General features: G+C 47.9%; 1 protein-coding gene across 1 annotated transcript; it reads right to left on the bottom strand.

Moving 5' to 3' along the window:
- Positions 1–3,690: 3,690 nt before the first annotated feature.
- TRIM47 (tripartite motif containing 47) lies at positions 3,691–12,040 on the bottom strand. Its single transcript, XM_031965835.1, has 6 exons — positions 11,294–12,040; positions 8,640–8,735; positions 7,727–7,957; positions 7,199–7,397; positions 5,743–5,817; positions 3,691–5,425 (listed from the first exon to the last, which is right to left on the bottom strand). The coding sequence occupies exons 1-6, from the start codon at positions 11,939–11,941 to the stop codon at positions 4,785–4,787; spliced, it is 1,890 nt and encodes a 629-aa protein (XP_031821695.1). The 5' UTR covers positions 11,942–12,040; the 3' UTR covers positions 3,691–4,784.
- Positions 12,041–12,891: the final 851 nt, after the last annotated feature.

Genomic DNA, 12,891 nt, shown 5'->3' on the forward strand with positions numbered 1-12,891 from the left:
GACCGCCCCCGGGGAGCGGCCAGATAGCTGCAGGGACGCGGGAAGCCGCGGGGAGGCGGCCTCCAGCCGGCGCGCGGGAGGGGGGCGCACGGGGCTGGCGCCCGGGGGGAGCGGCGGCGGCTGCAAGCGCGCGCACGCACGCACGCACGCGCGCACGCACGCGGCCTTGGGGCCTTTCTCAGCGCCAGGGGCCCAGCACCGGTCGCGGAAGCCGCGCCAGCTCCGCCCCCGAGCGCCAGCCCCGACCGTGGGAACGGCGCGAGCACAAAGCGCGCGGGGGGAGGGGGGCGGCAGATTCCGCGGCTGCCCGACTAAGGCTTCTGGCCCGAGAGCCAAGCGCTGGCGAGGACAACAGTTCGTTGGAGAAAGAACCAGATGCTTCTTGCACACATGGGCCCAATAAAGGGGAGGGCAGAAACCGGAGGGAGGGAAAAGACATCGCTCGTCTAGCCCAGAAAACCCCAGCTGGCTCTCAAACAAGGCGGAAGGGGAAGGGGGGAGGGGCGGTTTGAAATGAAATGTACGCGCATGCTCACTGGAGCTCGGCGTAGTGCACTGCCAGGACGGCTGAGCTCGCTGGCACCCTCTGGTGGTTGTGTGTGTATATGCACATATATAGACTGATCGCTAGAGATGTACATTATATGTAGACGTAGATGGAAAAGGGAGGAGTATTTTTAATAGGAAAATAACTTTTTGGTATTATTACGAAAATAGCTTTGATCTTATGGATTTCTGAAAGGATCCTGGGGATATGGGGTGAGGGGCGCCAGAAATGACTTATAATATATAATAATATATATAATATATTATATATATTATAACTCATAACTATAGATTGATAGGTGCAAAGATGCAGGCATGTGTGTATATCTGTCTGTGTACCTACAGAGCGACAGAGTGATCAGTAGGTACTGATACACATATATGTGGGCGTGCCTATAGACCTAGAAAGTAATAGATACAAAGATACACATGTATATGCGTGTATGCTTGTATATATATATTTATATATATACATATATGTATATGTATATACTGGAAATAACTAGACTCAATCCCCTCATGAGTCAGGCACTCATTTATTTATTTATTTATTTATTATTTAATAGCCTTTTATTTACAGGATATATACATGGGTAACTTTACAGCATTAACAATTGCCAAACCTCTTGTTCCAATTTTTCACCTCTTACCCCCCCACCCCCTCCCCTAGATGGCAGGGTGACCAGTAGATGTTAAATATATTAAAATATAAATTAGATACACAATAAGTATACCTGACCAAACCGTCATTTTGCTGTACAAAAAGAATCAGACTCTGAAATATTGTACAATTAGCTCATGAAGGAAATCAAAAATGCAGGTGCAGTCACTCATTTATTAAGCGCTTATTATAAGTGGATGAGCCCTGGCGTTCCGATTGGCCCTAACAACCAGCCGTACGACCCTGGGCAAGTCAGTTAACCTGCTTTCCTCAGTTTCCCCCTCTGTAACATGAGCTGGAGAAAGAAAGGGTGAACCCCTCCAGTATCTTTGCCAAGAAAACTCCAAACGGAGTCATAAAGAAGGCGGAGGTGTTGAAATCACCAAACAGAATACATGACAGCCCCTGGTTCTGACACTAACCAGCCTTCTGTTAGCCGATACAGCAAAGATCCCTTCTGGTTTACGTCTTATAATAAAGGGAGAGCAGTCTCTAGAGAGGGCCTCATTCCAGGTGTTCACAGTTATTTCAGGGGCCAAATAATATAGCCAGGGGTACGGACAGGGCGTGTTCAAAACTAGATTTAGACAGCTAGGGGTGCCCTGAAGTTCAGGAGGACCCGAATTCAAATCTGGTCTCCAACACTTAGTACTTCCTGGCTGTGTGACCCTAGGCAAGTCACTTAACCCTAAGTGCCTCAGCAAAATAATAAAAAGTGAACAATAAAAACATCCCTGCAGATGCTCCTTCCTTTGGACCATGTACTTTTGAGGTTTGGGGGATGATGCCCTTGCCTCTTTCTGGTGACTCATTACTGAAGGGCACATCTTCTTGTTGGCTGAGGGGCTGATGACTCAGGGGACCTTTGAGTAGTGACTCCACCCCAGCTCTCTTCCCTGGACCTTGTCCATGTGGCAAGGAACTCTCCCAGAGAGGGAGGCCCTTTCCTTCCATCCCAGCAGAAATGAGGAACAGCAGCTATTAAAGCATATGCTTGACTAGGCAGACCTGCACCTGCAATGTTTTGGATCTGAGTTGACCAAACACTGATCTTGGATTTGTTCAGGTCTGGAAGAAAATGAGTGTGTTAAAGAGATGTAGGGGCTTGGGATCCACTGCGTGGGGTTAATTGGTAGTTGAAGAAGTTTCTGCAGTAAAGAACATGACTATTGACAGGAAGAGAAGCCCAAGTCTTGACCTGGTTGTTTGACAGACATGAATTTGGAGAGAACAGTATGGAGCCTTAAGAGAAACTTAGCAGTGTTCTGAGCAAAACAAGCAGAACCAGAAATATGTTATATATAATAACAGCAAGAATATGCAATGATCAGCTATGAAAGACTTGTCTCAGTGGTTCGGTGATTCAAAGCAATCCCAATAGACTTTAGACAAAAATGTCATCTGCATCCAGAAAAAGAACTAAGGAGACTGAATATAAATCAACACATGCTATGTTCACTTATTTTAAAAAAATCTTTCCCAAGGTTTTTCCCTTTTGCTCCAATTTTTCTCTCCCAATATAATTCATAATGTGTGTTAAAAATAATAAAATCAAATTCTTGAAAGAAATATAACAATGCCTGTTCAACAGTCTCACCAATTGCTTTAGATTCTTATGTAATTTAAGCTCACCCTCCCAAAAGAGTATTAACAGTAATTATTCCTGACACTTGTTTAGTTGCCTTAAGTTTTTGACAATGTGCACTCATGAGAGCCCTTTTTGTTAACTATTTCTTTTGAGCGTAGGAAAAAAATGTATTTGTCCCATACCTGATTTACATTATCCTTGAATATCTTTTCACTTTCCACCCGGGGTACTGAAGGTATTGAGATGAATAATGTGAGAAAGGGGAGTCTCAGCCCTCTTGTTATGGGCCAACCTATTCCCAGGCTCTAGGACTACGTGCACGGAACCAGAAAATATAGGACACTTGGTGGAAAGGGAGTGGGAACAGAGCCTCAGGCCCTTGGCTCTACAGCGGTTTTCATTGTTAGAGTAAGAACATGGGGTTGCCAAGGAAACCATGTACAGAACCACTGCAGCATGGAGCAACAGGCCCCCACCCAAAAAGACAACATCCGGCGACTTAGGCAAGAAGTGAATGGCTGGGAATGCTGTAAGAGGAGCTATTTTTAGCCCGAAAAGAAGCCCCAGGACTTGTATGGCCTTGCTGTGTGTCTGCCCTGCATAACCCTGCTATTGTCCTGCCCAACCCAACGGCAGGCAGGGTCCCAGTGGCTTCCCTTCTCTCTTGCTCCTCCTCCCAAACCTGCATCCAGACATACGTATGTCAGAGAGAATGGTTGGGGAATGGAGTCGGGAATTCTGGCCACTTTCACCTCCTTGGCTCCAAGTGACAGATTCTTCCTTTGGAAAAAAAAGGGTGAATGGTGTTCCAAGTCTGCAGAAATTCTGGTTACCTCTATGGGGGAATCCAGGGCTCTCTGGACATCAGGGGAGGAGAGGTAAATACGACCACGAAGACCATGTACTTCCCTTTATTGTAGATACACATTGCTACTGATACACAGGTTGTCTTAGGCATCTCCCTTGGGAAGCTGTGAGAGTGGGTCGGCTTGAACAGCAGCCTCTGTCCCGGCCCTTGGAGCACATTTGCCACGGTAGGGCGGACTTCTTGCCCAATCTCAGGACAGCCCAGTCTCCAGAGGCCCATTCTGGCTGTTGAGAATAGTGTCTGTGTTTGATTTTGGGCAAAGCCAAGAGAAAAATTTGGAATTATGCTACGGCAACAGGGATGTAAATAGCTGGTGGGAACCCAAACTTTCCAAAGCAAATACTCTGAGTGCCCAAAATGGATCACTGTGGTCAGGAGCAGAGGACGGGAGGTGGGGAGGTTACCTCTGGCTGCCCCTGCCCAAAATTGCAGCTGGAAAGAACAGAGAAAGGTGGGTTTGCAGAGAAATTTCCCCTCTCTTTTCCAAGCCTTTTCTGTTCCTGAAGGATCATTTTTAGGGCTATGGCTCTCTATTTCTTTTCTGCTCTATGGGCAGGCCCACCAAACAATTTAGCTCTGTCCCCTCCCTCTTCCTTCCTCCTAAGCACAGTGTGATATTAGTTGAGTTGATGAAAATTCCAGTGGGGAAGGCAGATAGTAATAACAAAGACAAGAGCTTGTGGGAGTCAGGAACATTGTTGCAGGGAGGAAAGGGAAAAGTGAAAAGGAATTTGACTGATAAGTAAAGTTTGGTCTCTCAAGGTCCCTTCTGGCTTAGGCCGAAGACTCCCACAGTGATAAAAGATGAGAGGAGACAATGTCACTATGGTGCACTAGACAGGGCTTGGAAGGCTGGCTAACCCCTTTCTTGCCCTGGCTTTGCCTTATCTTGCATGGTTGCAAGATGCTAGCCACCTAATGTCCCAAGGGAGACTGTCAGTGGAGGTGGTGAGGGAGAGAGGGAAAGGAAGGACAAGGGCTCTCCCAGAATCTGCCTCCAGGGATGGGGATAGACTATATTAAATATATTATTGGCAATTTTCCTGGGGTTTCATCAGGGAGTGCTCAGAGCATCCTTGTGGGAATGAAAGGAGAAGGAAGGGAGTCCCTTCTTCCCAACATCACCTCCTCTTTAATACTGAGATGCATGATTTCTTGAGGGGCCCAATCTGCAGGTGTGCATCCACACTCTCCAGAAAGAAAGCTGGCTTGAGCCTGTGGGTGAACAGGTTGGGAAAATGACTGTCCAGCCTGCTTTGGAACTGGGTCGAAGGGGAAGGAGGGGATCCACCTCGGCGGGGTCTAGAGGCCCGCAGCCTCTGCAAGAGGCTCACTTTCCCCTCCTTCACAGCATAGAAAGCCAGTGCTCGGTCGGCATATTCCAAGCAGACCCCCACAGTGGGGCAAAAGGCGTGGGGAAGGGTGGCCTCCAGCCCGTAAAACCAGACAGAGAAGTTTCGGCCATTCCACTGCAGGCAGCAAGAGTAGGCATTCCGGCCCAGCCGGCCTCGATCGTAGGGCTCCCGGGGGGAGAAGTCCTCGGCCATGACTCCCACGCTGACCCAGCCCTCGATGATCTCCACCTCCCAGTAGTAGGTGCCTCGGTCCAGGCTGCCCTCTCCCAGGACTTGCTCACAGTGGGTGAAACGCATGGGAGACTCGGGGTAGCTGATGGGACAAAGCACCCTCTTCACTCCCTTCGTTCCGAACAGCTGCAGGAACTTGTCTGCTGTGTCACTGTCTAGGTCTACGATGAAAGCAACTGCTCCCCGGGAAGAGATTAAGGGAGACATTACAAAGGCAAAATCAGATTTCTCCTTCCCAATATAGTACAGACTCAATCCCCTATTTCCCCCTAAATCCTCCCTCCAAACCCAGGGGAGAAATACAGGTTATCTCTAATTAGATCCACACTTTATGGTGGGCAGGAATGTACTGGAGATAAGAAACCAGGAGCAGGAGCAGGGCTTGGAATCCTGGCAGTCCCCAGAGCTAGTTCTTCTGCTGCAAATATGTTCTGGGCCCACCCCAAAGAGAATGGAAGCCCCAAGAGGGACCTGGGGCCAAGCACCCACTCACACTTAAGGAAGTAGTCTCTAGATTCCTCACACTCCAGGCCATTGGTGCTGTCAGGATCTTGAGACTCTGCATCAGCTACAGGAAAAAGAATGTAAAGGCAACAGAGGTTGGGGAAGTGGCTTATGCAGGCAGTGCCTAAAATACTATTTTGGTCAACACTGACTAGCCAACAAGGGACCAAAACCCACAATGGTTACATTTCATGCTCCTAATTGTTGGCGACTGATTGGTTAGCTGCTGATCTGCCAGCGGACTACTCTGTGTGACTGACACATAACCAAGCGTCAAGAACAGGATTACAATGAAATATTCTTCCCAGATTGGGTTGGGTAAATTATTCCCTTCCTGAGATACTTCTAGAGGTATTTATTTGATATGTAGAAAGGAGGAAAGAAGGGAGAGAAGAAAAGAGGAAGGGAAGAAGAGCTTTTGTTGCCATAAGAAAGAATATTGGATTTGGAGCAAAAGCACTGAATTCAAATTCTGACTCAGACGTTCAATATTTTTATTTCTCAGGATCCTGTAAAATGAAAGGGTAGGACTACAGATAGTTAGGTAGCATAATAATAGAGGACTGGACTTGAGTCAGGAAGAACTGAGTTCAAATCTTTCCTAGTTGTGTTTCTCTGGGCAAGTCACTTAACCCACTCAGCTTTGGGTTTTCCTATCTTTCCCTCACAGAGTTGTTGTGTGCAACATTTTGCTGTATAAAACATTTTGCAAACCTTAAAGTGATATATAAAGTACTAGATTTATTATTATTAATTATTACATTATTGTAATTATGTAATTACATTACATAATTACAAAACATGTAATATTTAAATATTAATAATCGCAACAATTAACAATATATTAATATTATATTTTAATATTAGATATATTATATTAAAATATTAATATTATTAATACAGTAATTATTATTACAATCACATGATCTATGCTATCAACCTATGAGTTTAGCAGATGAAGTGTTTTTCTCAGGCTATATCAGCAACCACACTCTCTCTGCCTGATTCCAGTGCCTTCAGTGGCTAAACCAAACAACGGGGTGGAGACTAGGATTAGGGATGGGTTACAGCATATAGTCTGTCCCATTTACAAATGAAATCTCTGCTTCAATGCTTTAGCACTTCAGCTACCCTTCTTCCCACCTTCTAAGCCCAAAGACTAAGACTGCCTCAGAGGCAGGACAGGCTGGGACAATGCCTTCTTGCTACTGAAGAAGAGTTCTAAAAAATTACATTTCCTTTAAGTAGTCCCTGTTGCTACTCAGCCTCTCCCTTGAGGGCTGGTACCCATTCTGTCATTAGCCAGGGATACAGTTCCAAGCTCCAGCCCCACCCTGTACCAGGAAGAGTTTCCAGCCTCAGCTCCTGGGTGGGCACCAAGGACTGGAGGGGAGGGAGATGGGAGGAAGAGAAGAGGTGAGTCACCTTGGGGGAAAGAAACTCACCTTCCAAACCCAGCTTCTGTGAATTGTCTGTATCCCTGCCCATCCCCTGCAGAAACTCCCACTGGTTAGCACAGGCTAAAGTCAGGAGGTCTCTAACAGCTTTCATGGCTTGGGAAGACTTGGTAAAACTCAGTTCTTTTGGGGGACCCAGCCCAGGGTTACCCCCTTCCTCCAGAGCCAATTTCAGTGCCAGAAGCTCCTGCACCAGGGTAGAATGCCAGTTACAGCGGTTAAAGCACTGCTTACCACAATCCCTCCCTTGCCCAATCCTCCCACTATGAAAATGGATCAGTCTTTATGGAGAAACTGGGTACAGCCCAAATGCCAGGTCACTGGGTACAGTTCCCAGGGGCATTTAGTTTTAGAGCTTGGCTATTCTTGACTTTGCCATTCAGCTTCCTTCTTTGGTCTCTCACTCTTTCTCCCCAGAATGGTTAACAGTAAGTCAAAATTACTCCACAGGTCACTACGGACCTCTTTCCTCCTCCCAGAAGCCCCTTCCTTTCTCCCAGAACTACCCCTGCTCACCTGGAGAAAACTAATAGAGTCAATTTCATGGCCCTGACTCAGATTCTGTCGGGCAGAGCTCAGCCGGGCTCTCTGCTCCTCCTGGTGCCGAAGCTCCCCCTGGGCCCGATTCAGCATGGCGGCCTCCCCTTCAGCAATGAAGCCCATCACTTCCGACTGGAAGCCCTGCAGGGTACCTATTGCCTCTGTGAACAACTGGCTTACCTTTTCCCGCTCAGTCAGTGCTGCACTCTGCACAGGTTGGGGAAGGAGGGAGGAGGAGAGGAAGGGAAGGAAAGTTAATCTTTGACTCTCCTTCTCTAAATTAGAGCTGTCCCAGCTAGATGGCACAATGGATAGAGCACCAGCCCTGGAGTCAAGCCTCAGATACTCACTAGTGTTTGACTCTGACTGCCTCAAAAAAAAAAAAAAAAATTATAGAGCTGCCCCCAAATGCAGTGAGTTCTACTATGAAGTAGGATCACCAGGAATGGCGAAACAGAGCCTAGATTGCCACTCAGTGAACATGGACAGAAGGAGCACATATTTCTGGTAGGGGATTGGAGCAGATCATTTGTAATGTCTCTTCCAACTCTATAGATCTGTGATTTTAAGATTATTTTTTGCTACTATGCACAGACTTAAACTCATAATTTCACATAGAATAAAACAGTTAAGCAACCCACATAAAAAGGCACCAATTGTGTAACTTTACTCTGGATCAGACCTGGGTGGAAAGGTATGTACCTGGGGAAAAATCTGTTATTTGTACCTTGGAGGTGGGGAAAAGAGATTGCTAGGTGAGTGCCTCAGCACTCACTAATTTGCTTGGTGAATACCACCAATACTGTCAATATCAAATAAAGGAGAAAAGGAATAGGGGATAACTCAAGTCCCACCCATCTGGGTGGCCCAAGGGACTTAGGAATCTCACCTTTATGAGGGCCACTGTACGTCTAGACTGTGCAATACTAGCACCCAGCTCATCCAAGCGGTCCTCTGCAGCACTCAGGACCTGGGGGCTCTCAGCCTGAGGAGAGAGAATGTATCTCTAAATCCGCTGAACTAATAGATTTTTAAAAATATTTTTATAATAGCTTTTTATTTTTCAAAATACCTGCAAAGATAGTTTTTAACATTCACTCTGAAAAACCTTGTATTTCAAAATTTTTTCTTCCTCCTTTCTCCTCTCCCCCCTTCCATAGACAGCAAACAATCCAATATAGGTTAAACATGTGCAATTCTAAACATTTTTCCACATTTATCATGTTGCACAAGAAAAATCAGATCAAAGAGGAAAAAAAATAAGAAAAAACAAAAATAAAAATATTATATTATGATTCACATTCAATCTCCATAGTCCTCTCTCTGGATACAGATGGCTCTCTTCATCACAACTCTATTGGAATTGGCCTGAATTACCTCATTGGCTAAAAGAGACTTCTTGGTCTTCTAGGGGTCCAGGGGGTGAAGGTGTCAGTAATTAGCTGGGGATAAGGTTGTAGTTTGCCCTTAGTTTTCAAAGAGAACCATGACATCAGGAAGCTAGTGCCATGATTTACAAGTGAATTGGATGCAAGTGAGGAAGAGTTGTGCAAGTCACCAGCCTCACTTTCTCCTCTGGAGCCCATCTGGTCCAGTGGCCAGATATAAATCAGAACAGCTGGAGATGCCCTGGACGCTGTAGGACACCTTGGCCTTTTTAAGCTAAGGTCTTTAAAATGTCTCAGTCTAAGTGAGGCAATGCTTATTCATTGATTAAGGCTAGGTAAGAAACAAAGCAGAGAAAATGGCCTCTTTTCCTAGTTTAAAAAAAATCATTCAGAGAGGGGAAGATCCTTAGGGTTACTGGTCAAAACAGTAACAATTGCTACTTACATTCATTCTGAGCAACCAGGGCCCAAACAATGGATGCTCTTGGTCTTGGGGCCTATTGCTGGTCAATCAGTGAAAGGCAGAATGCTTTGGGTTTAAGTAGGGGCCTTAAGAAAGAAAGGTAGCCCTTAAACTCCAAGTTATCTTAGGAGGTGTCCGGATCAAAATTTATTTTCTTTTTAAAGAAGGAATACCCTTAAGAGGACAGAGGGAAGAGAAGGGGAAGAGAGAGAGAAAAAGAGAAGGGAAAGGGAAAGGAGAGGAACCAGGGCAATTATTGAGGGAATGAAGTCCTGCTTATGCTTCAAAGAATAGGGAATCATTTATTTATTACAGCTAGAGGAGAACCAGGAGGGTCAAAATCAAGTTATATGAGGACCCTCTTAAAAAACAGAGGATGTTTAGTCTGGAGAAGAGAAAATTGGAGAGTCCTCAAGTATTTCCTATTTTTGAAGGAATGTCATGTGGACATAGGGAATTGTTAGACTTATTTTGCAAGTACAAAATGAAAACGAATAGATGGGAAGTGGATTTAGGCTCATTATTTTAAAAAAATTCAAAAACAACAGTTATCCAGAAGAGGAAACAGATGCCTTAGGTTAGTGAGACTAAAAGTAGGCTGGTGAATTTCTGTTTCCTATCAAGCCACACTAGGTTATCTATGGGAAAGTTGCCAAGGCAATCACATCTTAGTTACAAGTTAGGCTAAATGATCTCTGCGCTCTCTCCAGACTAATTCTCAGATATTCAGCCCCAGCCCAACAGCGAAAAGCATTCGATGGTGGTCTGGCCGGTTTCCCCTCAGCCTATTGGTTGCTGACCAGTCAGTGGTGGAGAAGGGGGAAAGTAAGAGACTCAGTCTCATGCAAACTCCATTTGAGGGTAGGAGGGGAAAGATGGGAGGGGGAGGCACCTCTCTTGAGGGGGATTTATTATCTCTCGGGGTTGGTATCCCCGACCAGTTCTATAAACAGGGAATACTAGGCAAAACCCTTGGGTAGCATGAGTCACTCCCTCCAGGCTGGAGGTGGTGGGCGCTCCAGGGAGGAGACGGAAAATCCCGAGGCCAGAGGCGCCAAGACCGGGATTGAAGCCAAAGGAAAACGGTCGGGAGGGGGGGGGGGGGGGGGAGGAGGGGGGGGGGGGGGGGGGGGGGGGGGAGAGTGGAGAGAGGCGCTCTGAGAGGGAAGAAGAGAATGGGCGGGGTTGTGCACATGCTCCCGCCAAGAGTCCAGGGACAGCTGGACAGAGAGGATCTGTGAGCTTGGCACTGCCTGCTAGCCATATCCCATTCCCCCAACCCCCGCTGACCCTGAGCAGCGGGAGAAAGTCTGAGCAACTCAGGCTCCAGGTTCTAGGACAGGAAGGGCACCGGGAGCCTAGGCTCCAGACCGTTAAAAAAATTGGTCTCAGTGTATGAGAGCTGGACCGCTCAGAGATGTGGAAGGAGAAGAAAGTTGGAAGCAAGACCGAGGCTTTCTCCCAGCCTTTCCCATCACGTTGTATTAGGGATCCAGGTGCTCAGTACAGTCCTCTCCTTCTCCTGGATCTCCTGCTCCTTCAACTTATCTCTTAGAGTTCTGCTAAACTTCCTCTAGCTTTTCCTGTGCCATCGTGCCAAAAAGCGCCAGCCTCCCCTCCAGAAGTTTACTTTCCCCACTCAGTGCCGTCAGCCGGCTCCCTCCCAGAGAGTTAAGCCCCTTGAACCCCTACCTCTTGGAGAGCCCGCTCTTGCTCCAGGGAAAGTAGCTCATGTCCTTGATGTTCTTGGGCGGCACAGACGTCGCACACGCAAACTCTCTCGGTTCGGCAGTAGCGCTCCAGGGGCCGCAGGTGTCGGGCACACAGGCTTTCCTCCAGCCGGCGCAAGGGAGGTACCAGACGGTGGTCGCGCAAAGCTGGGCTGCGCTCGTGGGGCCTCAGGTGGGCAGTACAGAAAGAGGCCAGACAGGAGAGGCAGGAGCGAGCCGCCGGAAGGGCCGCGCCCTCAGGGCACGCGTCACAGCGCACTGGCTCCTCGTCCTCGGACCACGGCTCTGGGGCGCACGGAGCCGAGGGCTCCGGGACCGGGGCTTGATTTGGGACCGGGGCAGGGGCTGGGGCCGGGGTCTGGCCAGACTGGCGCAGCTGCAGCAGCTCACACAGTGTGTGATTCTTGCGCAGCTGCAACCCGTCGGGGAAGGGCTCCTGGCACAGGGGACAGCGGGCAGTGGCTCCGGATCCCCCGGGGCCTCCGGGCCCCCGATGCGGCCAGAGCGCTTCCAGGCAGGCGAGGCAGAAGTTGTGGCCGCAGGGCAGCGTCACGGGCTCCCGAAGTTTCTCTAGGCAGATGGGACAGCTGAAGGGACCGCTCACGTCCATGGCTTCCCAAGGGCTCCGCCTGTACTGCTCCAGCCCAGGAGTGAGCAGAGAGCGGTAGCTCAGCAGCACCGCCCCGCTGGGCTTTGGTCCAAAGGTTCAGCCCCCTCCCGCCCCTACAGCTTATTCAGACCGTCTCCCCTCTCCCCTCCTTTTCCCTAGTCCCTCCTTCGGACTCTCAAGCCCCTGGCTCTGAGCCTAGCCTCAGGAGGGAACACTGCTTTCGCTAGCTGAACCTTCCCAGGTCTGGACCTTCTCAGGTAGAGCCAAGAGTACTTGAGTTGGCTTTCTCTTTGCAGGACTGATCTTCTGATGGGATGGACCTCAGGGAAAGAACAGTTATGAGCTATTCGGCGGGGGGAGGAGCTGCCCTAACAGACATGTTGAAGGGTATTTCCCTATTCTGAAGTTACCCTATCCAGGACCCTCTTGGGTTAGCAATTTTCTCATCATGGCACTTCCTCCAGTCTATTATTAAAATTCCTGAGTTGCTGACTCTGAAGACAAAAATTTCTTACATCCTTCCCCGTTCTGATCTTCGTCTTGGCTAAGGGGAAGAGAACATTGTTTAGACTTGCTTCTCTTTTCCCTCTGCACTACAGGTAATGAATGAATTTTTCCTAGTAGCTCCCACCCTGCCAATCAATACACCTATTCCCTTTACCTCTTCTCCCTAGGTTTACTGTTACACTTGCTTAATGTTTCTTACTCTGGTAACTTTCTTACATCTTTTCTCACTCCCTCATTTAAAATGTTTCCCTTCATTCTTATAGCCTGGGGCAGGGGGAGAAGGAAAAAAAATTGCTTAGTTTATAGTTTACCCCTTAGTCTCATATTTAATGGGAACTACCGGCCTCTTTGCATCTTAATTTGGGAGCTGACTTCAGCCTTCGGTGAGGGAAAACCCCAGGAAGGGATAGATCAGTGCATGTGACTGGGCATAGCTCTCTAGC

The sequence above is a fragment of the Sarcophilus harrisii genome, chromosome 4, assembly GCF_902635505.1.
Source record: "Sarcophilus harrisii chromosome 4, mSarHar1.11, whole genome shotgun sequence".
Taxonomy (NCBI): domain Eukaryota; kingdom Metazoa; phylum Chordata; class Mammalia; order Dasyuromorphia; family Dasyuridae; genus Sarcophilus; species Sarcophilus harrisii.